The 19,226-nt window shown below is 55.2% G+C and overlaps 2 protein-coding genes across 3 annotated transcripts; both read left to right on the top strand.

Annotated features, from left to right (window-relative positions):
* The first annotated feature begins 39 nt into the window (after positions 1-39).
* Map3k11 (mitogen-activated protein kinase kinase kinase 11) lies at positions 40-15,248 on the top strand. Of its 2 annotated transcripts, none has more exons than XM_076847579.2 (10): positions 40-2,009; positions 6,305-6,485; positions 6,678-6,826; positions 6,934-7,109; positions 7,220-7,463; positions 7,978-8,091; positions 8,637-8,772; positions 8,868-8,959; positions 13,396-13,773; positions 14,416-15,248. In XM_076847579.2, the coding sequence occupies exons 1-10, from the start codon at positions 1,271-1,273 to the stop codon at positions 14,727-14,729; spliced, it is 2,523 nt and encodes an 840-aa protein (XP_076703694.1). In that variant the 5' UTR covers positions 40-1,270; the 3' UTR covers positions 14,730-15,248. The 2 variants fall into 2 exon arrangements, with proteins under 2 accessions (XP_076703694.1, XP_076703693.1); XM_076847578.2 differs by having other exon boundaries at positions 41-2,009; positions 14,392-15,248.
* A 1,242-nt stretch (positions 15,249-16,490) lies between these two features.
* Positions 16,491-19,205, top strand: Kcnk7 (potassium two pore domain channel subfamily K member 7). The gene is made up of 3 exons (XM_076847566.1): positions 16,491-16,809; positions 18,362-18,760; positions 19,000-19,205. Exons 1-3 carry the CDS (start codon positions 16,491-16,493, stop codon positions 19,203-19,205), a joined length of 924 nt encoding a protein of 307 aa, XP_076703681.1.
* Positions 19,206-19,226: the final 21 nt, after the last annotated feature.

The following is a 19,226-nucleotide window of genomic DNA, read 5'->3' as shown; positions in this document are numbered from 1 at the left end:
CTCAGACCTGGTGTGTAGAGAGCCATCCTCCGGAACAGACAGGAGTAGTCAAATAGGATAGCGTCGTCTTTCTTAAAGTGACACTTTTGAAGCAATTGGGGTCAAGACTACCCAGCGGTGGTGAGGGCGACTCAGCTATTCTGGTTCCAATCAGTCCTAGGCAAATTTATGAACAACAGCTTCAGGTTTTCTTCCATTGGGAAAGGGACACGAAGAAGCGGATTGTTTCCTAGGTGAGGGGTAGTATTAGCCTTTTGAAAGAGCTTGAGGAGCTGCCAGTTGAGTCTGTCCTCCAGTCTTCCGCTACCCTCACCCCCCTAGTCCTGCAAAGCAGAGCTTCTTGTTCCTATTTCATATATGAAAAGAATGGAACTCAACGAGAATGAATCACACCGTCCCGCGACTTCGTAGCCCAAGCCAGACTCGGCTTGCTGCACTGCCAAGCGCGGTTCTATAGCCCATTTTGCTGCTGTAGATTCAGCTGCAGAAGGCCGGGCTGGTCCCTTACGAGAGGCTATCTTCGGTCCTAGGCAACGGAGCACCCAGTCTGGGACTTTTCTTCCTAGATCACGAAGTCTTCGGTGATGGGGGGGTCTGCAACTACCCTTGCCCTTCTGCGTCTCGGGGCCTGCGTCCCAGGGAACTCCCTAGCCCAGCCACCCGGAGCCTCCGGGAGGGGAGCGGTGCAACCCGCCCGCGTCATCTGATGCTGTTTCCTGCAGGAGGGAGAAGAGCGGAAAAAAGTGAAACTCCACCCTCCACCTCTGCCTCCCGCCCCCAGGGCCAAAGTACAAAGGGAGGAGGAAGAAGGGAACGGGGTCGGAGCCGTCGGGGCCAAAGCCACCAAGGCCAGGAAGAGACAGGTTCGGCCCTACTGGGGACTCTCTGCCCGCTACATGTAAAGGCCCAGCCAAGTCCAGGCTCTGCCCCTGGCAGGCCCCACCTTACACTTGGAGGGCGCTGGAGCCAACCTCCAAGGAGTACTCCAGGACCGAGGGACTCTTGGGCCCCTACAAGCCAGCCATGGTGAGGCACCGGAGGCCCCGGGGCCCCACCCCTCCAGCCTGACTACACTGCTCCGGGTGCCCTCTTCCAGAAGCCGGAGATGCGGGGGGCCGGGAGACAACACTCCTGGCTCCCCAGAGAGGCGTGGGTCTGGGGCTGAGGGCCAGGGCCCGGATGCCCAGGTTCCGGCATTAGGGCCTTGGCAGTCAGCGGGGGTGGGGACCACGGGGAGGTCCCCCACATATTCCAGTGCCAGCTCCTGGCCATGGAGCCCTTGAAGAACCTCTTCCTCAAGAGTCCTCTGGGATCATGGAATGGCAGTGGCAGTGGGGGCAGCGGGGGTGGTGGCGGAGGCCGGCCAGAGGGGTCCCCGAAGGCAGCAGCATATGCCAACCCTGTGTGGACGGCCCTGTTCGACTACGAGCCCAATGGGAAGGACGAGCTTGCCCTGCGGAAGGGAGACCGTGTGGAAGTGCTGTCCCGGGATGCAGCCATCTCAGGAGATGAGGGCTGGTGGGCAGGCCAGGTGGGTGGCCAGGTAGGCATCTTTCCATCCAACTATGTGTCTCGGGGTGGTGGCCCGCCCCCCTGCGAGGTGGCCAGCTTCCAGGAGCTGCGGCTGGAGGAGGTGATTGGAATTGGTGGCTTCGGCAAGGTCTACCGTGGCAGCTGGCGAGGGGAGCTGGTGGCTGTGAAGGCAGCTCGCCAGGATCCTGATGAGGACATCAGTGTGACTGCTGAGAGCGTTCGCCAGGAGGCCCGGCTTTTCGCCATGCTGGCACATCCCAACATCATTGCCCTCAAGGCTGTGTGCTTGGAGGAGCCGAACCTATGCCTGGTGATGGAGTATGCAGCCGGTGGGCCCCTCAGCCGTGCCCTGGCTGGGCGGCGTGTGCCACCCCATGTGCTGGTCAACTGGGCCGTGCAGATTGCCCGTGGGATGCACTACCTGCACTGTGAGGCCCTGGTACCTGTCATCCACCGCGACCTCAAGTCCAACAACAGTGAGTTTTGAGTGGCATGGACGGCGGGTGGGAGGGGTGGCATGGCCCCAGCACACACCTCCTCCCAACCCTCAGCTTGAATCTAGCCAGGGATCTGCTGGAGGCCAGAGTTCCTGTCCTAGGGGAGTCTTTGCTGACCAGGGTTACCTATGGCCCCACAGTGGCCCCATGGCAGGAACCCCAGACACCCAGCAGGGTCTCCTTACCTCAGCCCCAGAAGGAGTCCTTGATTCCAGCCTGTAGCTACAGTTTGGGCAAGTTAGAAAATTGAGTTCTCTCTGGGGCTGGAAGTATAGTCCACTGGTAGGGCACCTGCCTAGCGTGCATGAGGCCCTGGGTTCAATCCCCAGCACCACCACACCCTCAAAAAATAAAGAAAGAAAATGACATTGAGATCTCTCAAGTTGGCCATCCCCATCCCACCTGTGGTCACTATCTTAAGGACATCCCCTGGAGGTGCTCCTCATCTCCTCCCCCACTGAAGTTCACATGTGGGGGGGTCTGCTGCTCTACTTTCCCCCATTCTTCTCCTCCTCTCACCTATACATGGTGGGCAGCTCCTCCAGGACACATATCAGAGAGGAGAGATCCTGTGGAGGCCAAGTCTGGGGCCAGGGCTGGAATCCTGGCCCCATCCCTCCCTGACTGCGTGACCTCTAGCTGGCTATTTCAACTCAGAGCCTCAATTTCAGCCTCTCTAAAAAGGGAGTCACCAGGAGACTGAAATGGCTTATCAGCCTGGGCAAACCCTGGTGCAGACAGGTCCTCAAATGTGGACATTTGAGGGCAAGATCATGAGGAAGACCCAGCCTGGGATCAGCATTTGGGGTTGGAGTGCCTGGCTAAGGGAGGCTCCTTCTCCCACCACCTCAGGCCCTCTACATACTGCCCATCATGGGCTCCAGACAAGTGAGAGCTTCCCAAAACAGGTGAGCTTCCTGCCAGGCCAGAGCACTTGGTTGGGTGTCCAGGCAGAGCCTAACCAAAGCAGAGGCAAGTAGGCAGACACCAGGGCACAGGCTGGAAGTAGTAGCAATAGGAAACTTAGGGGTGAGGGTGCGAAGGAGGCTCAGTGGGGTCTAGAGAAGCACTTGGAAAGCAGCATAGATATTTTGAGCTTCTATTCCTTGGACAAGGGGCTAGGGAGAGGATAGCACCAAAACTCAATGATACCTGAATCCTTGCCAAGGTTGGAGAGACCAGGGAAGGCCTGCCTTTTCCCACACACTCATCCATAAGAGGGAGCAGTCTGCCCCCCAAGCCTTACTAGCTGTCCAGGAACCCCCACTCCCAGCTCTAGCCTGAAGGGGATTCCCCGAAGGCCCAAGGGGTGGGGGGGCTCCTGTCTTCTGTTTTTCCTCCGTTTTCTTTCCAGAAAAAATGGAACAATAGCCCAGGCCCCTGCTCCCCACCCTCCCCACTGCTTCCTGTGTTTCCTGCTGCCCCTGGGCTGGCTTCCTGCCCCTGCTCCAGCCCCTGTTCCCTCCCTAGCCCAGCTGCCTGCAGGGGAGGAAAGAGCTGGGGGTGGGGGGGTTGCCAGAGAGGAAGGAGACAGGGATTGCTCCCCCAACTGCCCCCCTCAGTTCCCCTGCTTCCCTCTAAGAGTCTGGATGGTAGTGGTGAAGGCCAAGCAAGGTGCCCTTGGCCTCTGAGCCTGGCATCCAACATCACAGACCCCAGTCCTAGGCCCAAGTTGCTGTCTGCGGGATTGGGGTGGGGGGGAGTCTCTGAGATGGGGGGGCACAGGCAGGAAACAATGGCGTGATTTTCCTGGACAATGGGGGCCTTGTGAGGAAGCCTGGCGGGGAGAGAAGGGGGAATTCTCCAGGCCCACGAGTCACAGGACTGACCAGCCAGCCCGGCCTGGGTCTGACCTCCCCCAGTTCTCCCTGAAGGACCCCCCTCCCAGTTGTAGACCTGCCCAGGCCTCCCAGAAAGGAGAAGTAAGGACCATGGGAGGGAAGCGGAAGAGGTGTGAACTGCCCAGGCCACTCCCAGGCTCCACAGAGGCCAGCTTGGTGGCGGGGGTGGGGTTGGTGGTCAGGTCCCTTTGAGAGGCTAAAGTGCACTAAGAAGGGTTGCAAGGCTTGTCCCAGCCTCGAGCTCTCTAGCGTACCCCCTAATCTCCCATGCCCAGGGTCACAACAGCAACTTAGGATGAGATGAGTTCGAGGCCCAGGAAGGCAAAAAGACAGCTTGGAGGAGAAGCAGGGGATGCCAAAATGAGGTTGAGGCTTAGCAGGTGCCAAGAGTGGGGCTGGGGAGGTAGTAGAAAGAAATCTGAGGCTTTGGGGGGTTGCTGCTCTTCTCCGGGTCTCAGATTCCTCTAGAGAAAAAAAGTGAGAGAGACGGGCCACCCTGCTGAGACACTGGTGCAGAAAGTGCAATACCAGTCTGATGGGTCACACAGGTGGCTAGAGCAAGGGCCAGTCTTCCAGAAAAGTGGGCCTGGGCTCCAGAAAAGATATGTGTGCCTGCTGCCCCTCCTGCCTACACAGTGGTTCCTTGGATGAAATTGCACAGGGCTAATAACTGGTGCTGTGCTGAGCCTCCGTGGCCTGACCAGAGGCCGCTGTGAAGCTGGAAGTAAGAAATGATCAAGGGTGCAGTGGAGTGAGTGGATGTGACAGATGTGAGCACAGACGCTGTAAGGCACCTGGCATTGAAAACTCTTTTGCCAGATGTCAGACCCCAAGTGGAGGCTTTTAAAAAGTATGAATAGCTTACTTCTGTGATGATCCTCTGAGGTGGGTCATCTTGAGCTGCATTAACTCTGCAGGACTCAGCCCCAGTTTGGTTCCAAGGAATGGGTGGATTTTGAGACCATTCTCTTAATTAGGAGAAATGACAGGAACATTTGCCAGGCATAATAAAGGCTATTGAGAGCGCATGAATGCCAGGTGGAGCAGCTAATGGGCACTGAATTGGCTCTTGTCTGGCCTAGAGCTCTAAGTATGAAAGATGCCAGTGGGGAGGGGGACTGGTACCTGGGTGAGCTAAGATGGCCTAAGGATGATGCACAGAAGCTGAAGAGAGGCTGGGCTCTGAGGAATGTCAGAACTGTAGCAGCCAATGATGGGAGGCCCTTAAGGAAACAGCCAGGGATGGTGGGAAGGATTAGACAGCAGTGCCAGATCCCCAACAAGGTCCACAGGGCTTAGCCAGCAGCAGGATCGGGAGCTGTGGCTTTAGGCCCTCAAAAATTGAATACCTTGTCTGAGAAGTCCTCGGCTGAGAAGTCCTCCCTGACTCACCTGGCTGGGTAGGTACCCTTCCCCTTTGCCCGCCACCCCACCCCCCAGAACCCATTACAGTGCTGAGTGACACCCTGGGCAGGAGAGCACATGCAGCAAGCAGATGTCGCTCTCCACCATGCAGTTGGCTATAACCAGAAAAGTAGAAGGTCCCTTTCAGACCCTTGACAATCCTGTGACCTTTCTTTCTATTCCTCTAAAACTGCTCTCCCTCGAGCTGCGTTTGTCCTGGCAAGAGATCTGCAAGTTGCTTCTTTGTCTTCCTGGTGGCCCAAATTTGAGTCAAAGTCAAGCACCCCTGCCAAGTCTGACCATCCACTCCTACTTGCCATAGCCTCCTCCTTTATGGCCAAGAATCACCACCCCTCCCTTTCTCCTCACATCCTGCAGCCTTAATAGTTATCTTCTGGAGCCTTTCTATTAGGAGTGGCTGCATTAGCCACAGGATGATGTAGGCACCAGGGGCCAGTGGTGACTGCTGAGCTTCTTGCTTACCAAGGGCTTCCTACCTGCTCCCCCTCCCAGGGGTGTGTCTGATTCACACTCCTGTCTCAGCAAAATGACAAGACACTCATGGATTTCTCTGGAAATCAGACTCACAAATGCTAAGAATCTGCTAAGAACATTGCTGAATTTTATTCATGTAGTATTAGGGAAAATTCAGAACATGAGCTGAACTACACAGAGCAGGGTGGAATCTCTACTTTATTGCTGTATGACCTTGGCCAAGTCATTTTCCTACTGTTTCATCAACTTTAAAATAGGAATAACACCTACCTCAGTGATTTCTTTTTTTTTTTTTTCCTGAGTGCTAGGGCTGTGTGTAAAATATGTGCTCTAGTAGACCTTAAGAAAATATGTCCCAGAATTTATTTTTGACTGATTCCACCCCATCCCCAGCTGTAAGCTCTCAAGGGCAAGATATAGACCACATCATCTCTGGCCAGGCCATCTGTCAGATGACAGTTTGCTGCCAGCTTTTCCCCTGTCCCCACTACCTGATCCTGAAACACACACAATCCTGCCCCACTTTTCCCCCAGTTCTGCTGCTGCAGCCCATTGAAGGAGATGACATGGAACACAAGACCCTGAAGATCACCGACTTTGGTCTGGCTCGAGAGTGGCATAAAACCACGCAAATGAGTGCTGCAGGCACCTATGCCTGGATGGCTCCTGAGGTTATCAAGGCCTCCACCTTCTCTAAGGGCAGCGATGTCTGGAGGTGTGGCCTGGGGGACTGGACAGGGTCTGCTATGGGGCTACAAAGGGCAGAAGTGGTTGCTAAAACCTTTGGGTGGGCAGACAAGCCGAGACCAGGGGAAGGGACCCAGTCCATTTAATTCCTCATTGCTTTGGGGTGAAATAGTAATAAATAAGCAGAGGAGGGCCCACAGACCCTTTGTCTCGCCCACAGCTTTGGGGTGCTGCTGTGGGAACTGCTGACTGGGGAAGTGCCTTACCGTGGTATCGATTGTCTTGCTGTGGCCTATGGTGTAGCTGTTAACAAGCTCACACTCCCCATCCCGTCCACCTGTCCAGAACCCTTCGCACAGCTCATGGCCGGTAAGAGGACAAGGTGGGCGCCTAAGGGGCAGAGCTCCCTGGTCCAGGACACATCCACCCACAGACCCCCTTCTTATTCTGTCCCCCCCTCCCTGCCGTGCCCCTAGACTGCTGGGCACAGGACCCTCACCGCAGGCCCGACTTCGCCTCCATCCTGCAGCAGTTGGAGGCGCTAGAGGCGCAGGTCCTGCGGGAAATGCCCCGGGACTCCTTCCATTCGATGCAAGAAGGCTGGAAACGAGAGATCCAGGGCCTCTTTGATGAGCTGCGAGCGAAGGAAAAGGTGCGTGGACTCGCGGGTACCCAGAGTCGGAAAGCATTTTCCGAATCTCGGTGGGGCAGACAGGGGTCAGTGCCGAGATGACCCCACCGCCTTCCCTGTCCGGGGCGCAGGAACTACTGAGCCGCGAAGAGGAGCTGACGCGAGCGGCACGCGAGCAGCGATCACAAGCCGAACAGCTACGGCGGCGCGAGCACCTATTGGCTCAGTGGGAGCTAGAGGTGTTTGAGCGCGAGCTGACGCTGCTGCTGCAGCAAGTGGACCGCGAACGGCCGCACGTCCGCCGTCGCCGCGGCACCTTCAAGCGCAGCAAGCTCCGGGCTCGTGACGGCGGCGAGCGCATCAGCATGCCCCTGGGTAAGCGGGGCCTCAGGACTCCGCCCGCCATTGGCTGTAGGCACTAAGGGGCAGGGTCGCGGAACCTATTGGCTGCGTGGGCGGAGGGGTGGAGTCAGCCCCGTGTCCTGGCCGCACTGGGATTGGTGTAGGGTGTTGGTGGGTTGACCCTGGAGCTGAAGACTGGAAGGATGGGACCCTGAGTATTTTTTGTATCTGTGGGTGGGTTCTGGCGGGAATATTTGCATTTCGGCCTGGGAGTGGCTGCGGCCGGGAAGGGGCGGAGCTCACGACTGTTCTGGGAAGACCGAGGGGGCGTGGCAGACCGCCCCTGGGGAACCTTGACTCTGCTGGGCTAGTCGGGTTCGTGGAGTCCGGTCCTTCAGCTTTCCTTATTCAAAGTCTGGGTTCCTGGGAAGCGGTGAGGCTGTCACAAAGCCACTGTGCTGCTGCCTTGTGTGGCTTAGGAGCAGACGGAGATCACGGTCACGTGCATCACAAACCTGCACCTACTCTCTCCTTTCCCAAACCCCAGATTTCAAGCACCGCATCACCGTGCAGGCCTCACCTGGCCTTGACAGGAGAAGAAACGTCTTTGAGGTTGGGGCTGGGGATTCGCCGACCTTCCCCCGGTTCCGGGCCATCCAGTGTAAGAAATTTAGCCTCCTGTCTCTTCCCCTAGCTCCTAATCCTTGTGTCACACCTTATCCCTGGAGTCAGACTCCGCCCACTGTCTCTTTTCCCTTCTGCTCCAGGGTTCCTTCCCCTTCCATCTAGACTGTTGCCTCTCAGTTCACCAAAAAACTTAATTTCTTAGTTAAACAACTATGTTCTAGTCATTTTCTTAAATCCTTTGCTAATTTTAATTCTTTACAAGAATTCGTTTAAACAAATATCATTACTATCTTAAATTTCATACAAGAGAAAAGTGAAAAAAGTAATTTGCCACATAGCTAATAAGGCAGTTTGTGTCACTATCTGTACTAACTTATAAACAGCAAATGTCATCAGAGGGATTAATGAGATGCCCCATCTCACTGCTGGCCCCAGGCCCCAGACCCACCTGTCCCAGCAAGACCCCTCCCTGGGAGTAATCTGGGGCCCAGCCTGCCCCGCATCCTGTAGAGTTGCCTGCAAAGCCTCATGATGGGGGAGGGCAAGGATCAGCTCAGACTTCATCGGGTTCCTCCACAGTGGAACCTGCAGAACCTGGACAGGCATGGGGCCGCCAGTCTCCCCGTCGTCTGGAGGACTCAAGCAATGGAGAGCGACGAGCTTGCTGGGCCTGGGGTCCCAGTTCTCCCAAACCTGGAGAGGCCCAGAATGGGAGGTGAGTGACTGAATGCCTCCTACCTGAGCATGATCTGCCTCCCCCACACTCCTCAGACTCACAAAACGCCACCCCCCCACCCTTTCCCTCGCTAGGAGAAGGTCCCGCATGGATGAAGCCGCGTGGTACCTGGATTCAGATGACTCTTCCCCCTTAGGATCTCCTTCCACACCCCCAACACTCAATGGTGAGTGGCCCTGTCTCCCCCAACAGGATTTTTCTGGGCTGGGGAAGGCCAGGAAATGTGACCAGACAGAGCAGGAATCCTGCCCTGATAGGTCTCATTCTAGCAACTGGGAAATTGAATCTGAGATTAGGCAGAGCAGTCCTAGGTCTGACCTACAGGCCCTCAGCCAAGCTGGATTCAGCCCAGGCCTTGGGCAAGAGACTAGCCCCCCTGTTCAAGCCTGGCCTGCCAGAGGCTCTTTCCTAGCCTTGTGGCAGCACTGTACCTTCAGCTGGCTCTAGGGAGGAAAGGAAACAGGGAATGGTACTGCCCCCCACCATTTGGCACTGAGGGAAGCAAGGTCCAGAGAGAGGAAGGAAACTGCCCGTATGGGGTGAGGCCAAACAAATGACTGCTACACTGTGCTTCTCAGAATCCCCTCTAGGGAGCCTGTGGGTAAGGAAGGTGATGAGCAGAATAGCCAGGGATCCAGGGCCCATTGCACTGCCTCTGGGGAAGTTTGGGGCTTTTCTATGTGTCAGGCATTCTGTTCAACCCTGTGAGGAAGGTGCCAGGGTTATCCCTATTTTAGAGATAAGGAGACTGAGGATGCAAGAAGGGAAATAAGCTGGGCACTGTGGTGCACACCTGTAATCTCAGTGGCTCAAGAGGCTGAGAAAGGAGGATTGCAAGTTCAAAACCAGCCTCAGCAACATAGTGAGGCCCTAAGCAACTTAACAAGACCCTGTCTCTAAATAAAATATAAAACAGGTTAGGGATGTGGCTCAGGGGTAAAGGGTTCTTGGGTTCAATCCCCTATTAAAAAAATAAATAAAGCAGAGGGAAATAACCTGCCTGAAACCCCCAGCTAAAGAATGGAACCAAGAGATGTTCGGGCTCCCTTCTCCTCAGCCCATTTCCTCAGAAGCTTTCACTTGAAAAAGCATTTCTCACTTGAACTGCTTAGGAAGCCAGAGGATTGGCAAAGAGCAGAACTCCTGCATCAGAGGGCTGAGGGCTCAGCTCAACGCTGAGTTTAGCAGGAGATAGAAAGTGGCATCCCTTGCCTGTGGATCCTTGTACCAACCCAGGTACTATCCTCAGAAGCCCCAGCTCCACCTAGCTTAGTGGCCCTCAGACCAAATCCCTATACAACAATCAGTTTAGACTCACCCCTCCCAACCCATGCCCACCCAGCCCATCACCTCTACCATTATCTGATTTGATAGTAATAATATCAGCTAGTACTTATTGGCTTCTATGTACCAGGCAATTCTGTGAGGTGGGTAATATTATTGGCTCCATTTTACAGAAGAAGAAACTGAGACAAAAAGATGGAAGTTGTTTGCTTTAGGACACCCAACAGAGCAGAGGCTGTTGGTCTATCTCACCCTGGGGGGGGGGGGGGAGTTGACTTGCCCCAAGGCAGAGCAATGGAGAACTTGAGGTCTTGTCAATCTAGGTGTGTAGGTTGAAGCAGTCCCTGACTGTGTTCTCCAGAGCCTTCTGGCCTTGTCCTCCTTGAGCTCCCAAGGAAAGGAACAACAAGGACCTGAAGCCCAGTCTCCTCAAGCTTTCCACTTTGCCTAAAAGCATACCACTTGCCCCAGCCTAGTCTGACTGAGCACTTGATTCCATCTGGGCCCACAAGAGTACATGACCTTGGCCTCTCAGCTACCCACAGAGTCAGATACCTGGCTTTTCAGGTATCTGACTTTTCAAAGAGTGAGGCCTCACAGAGGTCCCAGATTCTGTGAAAGTGTCCCAGGCATAAGCCATTGTGGGGAGCCTCATCCCCCAACCTCCCTACCCTGATTCCAGCTGGATGTCTCTGACCCCTGGGGACCTTGTTGCAGTGAGTTGCACTTTGGCAGGATATATTCAGCCCACATCAACAGAAACTGCCTTGGGAAGCTGGTTGCCCTGGAGCCACTAACCACTTCATGGCCATGTCCTCTCCATGAGGCCCCATGGAAGCAATTTCACCTTCACCTCTGGGTCAAGAAGAGTCATACTGCGTTCTTTTAAACAACAGGATTGCCAACTCTGACTGCTAGGAAGCTTAGAAGCAAATTAGAATCCTAGGAGAATTACCTGGCACAAGTTACTTACCTCTGGAACCCTGGGTTTCTCTCTCTCTCTCTCTCTTTGATACTGGGATTCTTCTAGGGGCATTCTACCACTGAACAACATTCCCAGCCCTTTGTTTTTGTGGTGCTGTGGCTTGAACCCAGGGCCTTGTTCATGCAAGGCAGCCACTCTACCAACTGAGCTAGCCTACCTTTTTATTTTATCTTGAGACAGAGTCCCACTAAGTTGCCTGAGCTGATCTTGAACTCGAGATCCTCTTGCCTCAGCCCCCAGAGTAGCTGGGATTACAAATGTACACCACTGCAGGTGGCTTCGTGCTTCTTTAAATGTGTCTCTCCTCTCTTCTGTTTAAACTCACTATAAATGGCCAGTTTCTTCACCTGTGAATTAGTGATTACCTCTTATGGTTGTTGAAAGGTATTTAAGCACAGACTTTTCCCTCAAATACATATTGATGCATTATGAGCCAGTTGTCAACACTGAGATCAACACTGTCATGACCCTGGGGATATTCTAGTCTGGTGGAGAAGGCAGTCTCATAAACAGAGTAGGGATTAGTAAGTATTGAGAATGTGGTTCTAGAAGGCGTAATATGGACAACAGCTACACAGGTTCAGGGGGATTCTGAGAAGGCTTCACAGAGGAGGTGATATCTCAGCTGGGTCTTTTTTTTAATGTTTATTTCTTTTAGTTGAACACAATACCTTTATTTATTTAGTTTTACACAGTGCTGAGGATTTAACCCAGGGCCTCACACACACTAGGCGAGAGCTCTACCACTGAGCCACAGTCCCAGCCCTCAGCTGGGTCTTTGACAGTAAGAGGTCAGCCGAAAGTTGAGGTGGGAAACATGTGCCAGCCGGAAGGAATAGCAAGAGTACAGGCATGAAGGAAATGCACTGAAACTCAGAGAAATGTTGAAAACCAAGGAGTGTCAGGCCAGAGGCAGCGCGCCAGGGTGTGTGGGCCAGTGGAGGAGAGAATGAAGCTGGAAAGGTAGGCAGAGCGTATTTAGGAAAGGCCTGGAAATGATGAGTTTTAAGAGGAACCCTGTTTTTAACAGGTTTGCAACAGGGCCTTTGAGTGGCAGTAGTCAAGGGTGGTTGGGAGGAAGATGGGAGGCAGAAAACTGGGTGAGGGTTGTGGTTGACAGCAGGACCTCCACACCGAGTCCTGTTCACAGCAGAGCATTTCCAGCCTTGCATCTCTTTCTCCCGCCACCCAACCCAGAGTGGCACTCCAGAGAGCCTGCTCTGTCCATGACCCAAGGGGGAGGGAAAGGACAAAAGGGGCAAGGCCAGGGAGGACTTTGACAGCCCAGCTATGGAGGCTGGACTTTCTTCTGATGGCAGTAGAGAACTAAGGAGGGATGTAACCAAATCAGGACTTTAAGGAGACCATCATAGATGCCCTGTGACTCCCTTCATGGCCAGTTCCCCAGCACTGCCACCCCACCCCCAGTCTGGAATGGAGTCAGGCAATCCTAACCCCAAAGACAGGACACTCACTCTTTTTTTTTTTAATACCTTTATTTATTTTTATGTGGTGCTAAGGATCTAACCAGTGCCTTACACATGCTAGGCAAGTGCTCTACCACTGAGCCACGACCGCAGCCCCAAGGACACTCATTCTTAAATCTAGGTAGAGTCTTGTAGGCAAGGGGTGGGTCACAAAGGCACTGCTGCCCCTGCACAAATTAGGCTATCTCTATCTCTGTCCCTGTATTGGAACCTCTGGGGCCTAAGGATCAGACAACATAATATTTCTAAATCATCCAGCTCAGACCTGGCAGAAACACATCCTCTGTAAGCTAGCTGTGACCCCAGGCAAGGAACTAACCTCTCTGAGCTTCCGTTTCCTCATTTCTGGAATAGCGACACTGATGCATGCCCCCAGGAACTATTGTGTACATTGGAATTTACCTGTGAGCTCCTTATAAACTACTGCTGGAGTGGGGGTGGGTGAGGGGAAGGGCCAGGGTGGTCCAGCTGGGGAGAAGTTGGCACAGAGCACAGTACTGGTCCCAGGCAATGGGGCCAACCTGGCACCAGGGCCTGGAAGTTGACCTGGCTGGTCACTGGCCTCAGCCTGCTACTTCTTGAACTCCTGTCCTTTTCCCAGGGGCCTGGCTGCCTCCCAGGCTTTGCTGCTGCTGGTTGCTCTGCTGCCCTTCCCAGGCTCCCCCTAGCTGATGGAAGGCTGGAGGGTATCAGATGGGAGGGGTACCCCTGGGAAAGGAGTTGACCCATGGAAATACTGCTGGGAAGCAGAACTCAGTCCTTTTTTCTAGAACTCGGTCCTTCTTCCAGACCCTCACCAGGGTGTTGTGCCAGCCGTGGCCTAACCTGTGACACCCTTGCTCACAGGTAACCCCGCACGGCCCAGCCCAGAGTCCGAAGAGCCGCGGAGGCCGGGAACAGCAGAGCGCGGCAACAGCTCTGGGACGCCCAAGCTGATCCAGCGGGCTCTGTTGCGCGGCACCGCCTTGCTGGCCTCACTGGGGCTTGGCCGAGACCTGCAGCCACCTGGGGGTCTGGGCCGCGAGCGCGGAGAGCCCCCAACAGCGACCCCTGTGCCGGTGACCTCACCGTGCCCCACAGAGCCTCCTGCCTCCCCGATCAGCTGCCTCTCTCCCAAGACACAGGATGCCCGAGGCCTTTCCACCCCTGGGCCCCTGCTGCTGGACCTGGGTGTCCCCACCGGCCAGCCGTCAGCCAAGAGTGCCCGGCGGGAGGAGACACGTGGTGAGTGGCCCTAGGGCAGATGCTGAGATGGCAGCCACCAAAGAGGGGAAGAACTGTTTGGGAACTTTTAGGAAACCAAGGCCAGGACCACAGATGTCTGCTGGAGCCCAAGCTGGTCCCTTAGGGCACTGGGGACACATGTAAAGAACTGAGTTCTAGTTTCAACTGTATAGTGGTCAGGGGCAAGATGGGCTGCCAGCTAGCTATAAAATAATAGGACAACTCCTACAGGTTGATTAATTGTGCCAGTTACTGTCCATGGTGGTCCTTTAGAGAAAAGGTCTCTAAAGATTGCCATGAGCACTTTATGGTACCCATTTTTTAGATGATAAAATTTAAAGCACAGAGTCAGGGACTCTGGGCTCCCAGACTTATAAGTGGCAGGGTTGGAATCTAAGGCCAGACCTGTCTGCCCCATACCCCTGCTCTGAGCCACTTAGTAATAAACAGGTGCACTCTGGAATATAGGGCTATGGAAGTTAGGAATCAAGTAGCTCACTGTGTAGTTTGAGAAAGGTGGTGACACCTTTGGGCCTTGGTTCCTCAAGCTGCAGTGAGCTAGTTAGCATCTAGGAGGTGGTGACTGCCTAACCGTGTGCTCTTCCTGCACCCTCATAGGAGGCACTGTCTCACCCCCACCAGGAATATCGCGCTCTGCTCCCGGCACCCCGGGCACTCCACGCTCACCACCCCTGGGCCTCATCAGCCGACCTCGGCCCTCACCCCTTCGCAGCCGCATCGACCCGTGGAGCTTCGTGTCAGCTGGACCACGGCCTTCACCCTTGCCCTCACCACAGCCTGCGCCCAGACGGGCACCTTGGACCTTGTTCCCAGATTCAGATCCTTTCTGGGACTCCCCACCTGCCAACCCCTTCCGGGGAGGCCCCCAGGACTGCAGGGCACAGACCAAAGACATGGGTGCCCAAGCCCCATGGGCACCAGAGGCCGGCCCTTGAGTGGGCCAGGCCATCTTCTGTCCCAGCTGCCACGGAGGAGCCGCAGCATACACTGGAACAGGAGCCAGGCACGCATCTGGAGCTGCTTGGTTTCCCCCAGAGACTCCGCCCCCTGTTGGGGGTCAGGAACACTACACTGCACAGGAAGCCATCACACTGGATGGGGGGCCTGCACCCCCCCAATTTACGACCTATAGGTCCCCTTGACTTATTTGCCCCACTGGGGCCTGACACTGTACCCAGCTGGTTGGGAGGACCAGAGCCTGTCTCAGGGAATTGCCCCCAGGGTGTAGGGAGGAGGGAGGTGCAGGGGAGGGGCCAGCCTCAGCTGTCACCAGCACTTTTGACCAAGTCCTGCTACTGTGGCCCCTGCCCCAAAGGCTTAGTGCCTGGGCCCCCTCCCCTGGGGGTCAGTGGGGCCGGGGCTCTCTGGGTGCCTTCCTGCTGTCCCAGCCAGGGTGGGGGCCCTGGTCTCGGAATCCAATGAAGCCAAATAAACTTGTAAGCTGTCTCTCCAAATGCAGCCTGTCACTTTTCTTGGAGGTAACCAGGAGACTCAAGCTATCTGAGGACCACGGTGTCCTCATGCCCCTAGCACAGTGGGCAGATGGCCTGGACCTAGGCCAGGATACCTTGTACCATACCCCTGTCTTGAGACCTGCCCCAGCCCTCCTAACACCCATACATGCTGGCCTCGCCCACCTTCTCCCCACCCCTCCCAGACTTCTTCCACCCTGTGCATTTGCACGGTCATCCCACCATTCAAGTGACTGTTTGCCTTGATCCTCCCTGTTGCTGGGTGGTCTCTGCCTATCCTCTGGGGCCAGCTGCAGAGTCGCCTCCCCAGGTCACCATCCCTGGCTGTGCTGTCCCCACCCCAGGTAGATCTCTGAACTTAGAAGCCCACAGGCCGGGAAGCAGTGTCTTGAGGATTTGCCTGTGTTTGTCTCATCCACAATCTGGACACACACAAAATAAGTCCACCCATCCTGGCATTTTCAACACTTCCACAAGGGTTTGTGGGAGTGTGGCTCGGGCTCCTCTGCCTGCCCAGGCATGCCATGGCAGCTAAGCTCTGTCTGCAGTGTAGCAGAGACTCACCTTCCCTGCCCCCACCACAGGTCCATCCTGAATCTCACCACTCCTCTGCCCTGGCCACTGTCCTTCCACCCCCAGGGTCCCCCCTCCATAGGTCTCTGGGCCTGTACCTGCTCCCTCCCCATGGTGAGCCCCCTGCTCCTTCCCCACCACAATCTCTTCCCACCATGAGTAGCCTGTTCTCATTCCCCAGCTGAAATGTCACCTTCTTAAAGGAGCTTTCCCATGACCTGGCTGTTTGCTCCAAGAACTTAAGACAATGTGAAGATGTCACGTCTTGGTTCATACGTTTCCTGTGTGAACATCAGGAGGAAAGGGACCTGTGTCTGTCCTCTTCCTTGGTATCTGAATGAGATGGGGTATGTGTGACTGGTGAACATGACCTTAAATAAATGTGAGGTTCTCTCTTAGCCTCAGCGTCCTGCCCTCTCCCTCACTGCAGCGCCTTCCTCCATCTGCCCCCACCCCAGCTGCCTGAAATGGGCAAAAGTCTTGCCCCCAGAAACTGGGAGGAGTGCTCAGGCTCATCACCCTCCCATTCACACACACCCGGGCTCTGCCCAGCCACCCACACAGCGCCTCCTCCCAACCACCCTGCGGAGCCCCTCCCAGGTGCTTGCAGAGGAGCCACCAGCTCCCAGGTGACCAGACTAGCGCCACGCTATGGTGGGTCTGAGGCCCTGGGCCCGGTACATGCTCCTAGTTGTGGCCCACCTGCTGGCCATGGGGCTTGGGGCCGTGGTACTCCAGGCCTTGGAGGGCCCCCCAGCGCTCCAGCTCCAGACCCAGCTCCAGGCCGAGCTGGCTACCTTCCAGGCAGATTATGGGGCCTGCCTGCCACCTGGAGCACTGGAAGAGCTACTGGGCGTGGCCTTGAGAGCACAAGCCCACGGAGTCTCCAGCCTGGGCAACAGTTCTGAGGCCAGCAACTGGAATCTGCCCTCGGCCCTCCTCTTCACTGCCAGCATCCTCACCACCACCGGTAAGGCTGCCAGGCAGCCCAGTAGGAGCTGGCTCCTGAGGCCCTGGCTCCCTGAGGTCCCTGGGGGTGCAGCCCTTCCCCCAACCCCAAAGCCCTAAGACAGAGCCTAGCCTTATCAGGCCTGACATCACAACTGGGGCTCCCCATACCAACACACCCCAACTGGTGCCTCCACTTCAGCTGCCAGAAGGGGTGTGGCCTCCCCAGGCACCCTTTGAAATCCAGGAGAGATACTCAGATCCATGAGCCTGAGACAACACCAAAGGATGGATTATTGGATGGAGGGAGAAAGCACAGACCAGGATTACCAGCTCAGGAGGAGTATAGTGGAGGAATCCCGATAAACTGTTAGCCCTGGCAGGAGGCACAGCCATGAGGGTTGAAGGAATTCCTGGTTGAAGAAAACAGCATGTACTTAGCCCAGAGAAATGAGGCAATGGCCCTGGGTTTTTGTTTTGTCCTACAAAGTGTCTGAATTATTATCATTATTAGTGTGTGTGTGTGTGTGTATGGTGTATGTGTTTCTGGGGATCAAACTCTGGGCCTCACACCTACCTTCTTTTGGAAACTCAAGAAACAATTTATACTGAGTCTGAGTCCCTGCAAGGTAACATACTGGTCCAGTATGTTACTGGTCCAGGTCCTGTCTCTAGGCAAAGCACATGCCCTCCAGCCTATCCTAGTCCCCACCACTCACCTCTCCCTCTTATCTCATGGTCAGTTTCTGTGGGCATTGGAGTTTGCAACCTCTCAACTAGCTGATCCTGTTCTCCCAGCATGCTCTGCTCTGCCACCTCTCCCTGCCTTGCATGTGCTTCCCTGGCTCCAACTGACCTCTCTCATGCATGCTGCCTGATTGTAGTACTTTGTGTCCACCTTCGTGACTGTTTTTCCTGCCTATCTCTCCAACCAAAAGTGAGGGCCCAGGTAGACTCCGATTCCAGCACAAGACCCAGAATATAGAAAGATGTAATGCACTTTGGGGTGATGAAACAGTGGGTGACATTCCACTAGCTGTGGATTGGCAGTACAGGTTAAGAACAGAGCTGAGCAATCTCTTAGGAAGCCAGGATCAGGTTGGGGTTTCTCAGTGGTAAAACACTTGCCTATAGCATGTGTGAAGCTCTGGCTTCCATCACCAGTACTGCAAAAGGGAAAGCCAGGATCTCTCTGGGGAAGGACAGCATTTCTGTGAATTGTCCCAGCTATAGATGGCCAAAGGGACCTTTTTCTTTTTTTGAGATAGGCTAAATTGCCTTGAATGGCCTCAACTTACAATCCTCCTTCAGTCTCCTGAGTACCAGGGCTTGCAGGTGTGAGCACCATGCCTGCCTGGCTAAGATTGTCTTCTTTAATCCTTTCATTTCCCAGAAAAACATGGCTCAGAGAGGTTAAGGAAGTTGACCTTAACCCAGTGATGCAGCAGAACCTGAAGTGCATGCAATTTCCGCCACTAGAGGGCAGCTTTCTATGGGAGGCAATGAAAACAGTAAAGACCCCCAGCAGCCATCCCACTCAAGAGCTCACTGCCTGCTCTCTCTGTCTTCTCCAGGTTATGGCCACATGGCCCCACTATCGGCAGGAGGAAAGGCCTTCTGTGTGGTCTATGCATCCCTGGGGCTGCCAGCCTCCCTAGTTCTTGTGGCCACCCTGCGCCACTGCCTGCTGCCTGTGCTTAGCTGCCCAGGTACCTGGGTAGCAGCCCACTGGCAGCTGGCACCAGCACAGGCTGCACTGCTGCAGGCAGCAGGACTGGGCCTGTTGGTGGCCTGCATCTTTGTGCTACTGCCGGCACTGGTGCTGTGGGGTCTGCAGGGTGACTGCAGCCTACTGGAGGCCATCTACTTCTGCTTTGGCTCACTCAGCACCATCGGGCTGGGGGACTTGCTGCCCAGTCAAGATCATGGCCTGCATCCAGCAATTTACCACCTTGGCCAGCTCGCACTTCTTGGTGAGTGTAAAAAAGGAAAAAGAGTCTGAACTGCAACTCCCATAAGCCACTGGGAGCCTGAGTTTCACAGGTGGGAGACCCTAACCCAGGGCATTGTGTGAAAGATACAGTAAAAGCCTGGTGGCATTGTTGAGAGAGGTGTGAGTGGAGCCAGGTGCCAGGGTAGGTCATCACACTGGGAAGTGGGTGGGGAGCATTGTGGGCACCCCCAGAACTGCCCTAGCCACCTCTCTCTCCAGGTTACTTGCTCTTAGGGCTCCTGGCCATGCTGCTGGCGGTGGAGACCTTTTCAGAGCTGCCACAGGTCCGTGCTATGGTGAAGTTCTTTGGGCCCAGTGGCTCGATGACCCCTGAGGACCAAGGTGGCATCCTGGGCCAGGATGAGCTGTCTCTGAGCACCCTGCCTCCTGATGCCCCAGCTGCAGGACAGGCACCAGCTTGCTGACAGGTGTCAGGTGACCAAGTT

Source organism: Callospermophilus lateralis, chromosome 2 (genome assembly GCF_048772815.1).
Source record: "Callospermophilus lateralis isolate mCalLat2 chromosome 2, mCalLat2.hap1, whole genome shotgun sequence".
Classification (NCBI taxonomy): Eukaryota; Metazoa; Chordata; class Mammalia; order Rodentia; family Sciuridae; genus Callospermophilus; species Callospermophilus lateralis.
The sequence above is the reverse complement of the archived record's forward strand: the minus strand, read 5'-3'. Positions and strand labels throughout refer to the sequence as shown.

What these genes read in the sequence shown, in the direction of transcription:
- Map3k11 (XM_076847578.2), top strand. Translation starts at nt 1,271, where the DNA reads ATGGAGCCCTTGAAGAACCTCTTCCTCAAGAGTCCTCTGGGATCATGG. An exon ending in CCGGTTCCGGGCCATCCAGT is followed by an intron (nt 8,092 to 8,636) that starts GTAAGAAATTTA and finishes GTTCCTCCACAG; the next exon opens with TGGAACCTGCAGAACCTGGA. An exon ending in CCGGCGGGAGGAGACACGTG is followed by an intron (nt 13,774 to 14,391) that starts GTGAGTGGCCCT and finishes GCACCCTCATAG; the next exon opens with GAGGCACTGTCTCACCCCCA.
- Kcnk7 (XM_076847566.1), top strand. Translation starts at nt 16,491, where the DNA reads ATGGTGGGTCTGAGGCCCTGGGCCCGGTACATGCTCCTAGTTGTGGCC. An exon ending in CAGCATCCTCACCACCACCG is followed by an intron (nt 16,810 to 18,361) that starts GTAAGGCTGCCA and finishes TGTCTTCTCCAG; the next exon opens with GTTATGGCCACATGGCCCCA. An exon ending in TGGCCAGCTCGCACTTCTTG is followed by an intron (nt 18,761 to 18,999) that starts GTGAGTGTAAAA and finishes CTCTCTCTCCAG; the next exon opens with GTTACTTGCTCTTAGGGCTC.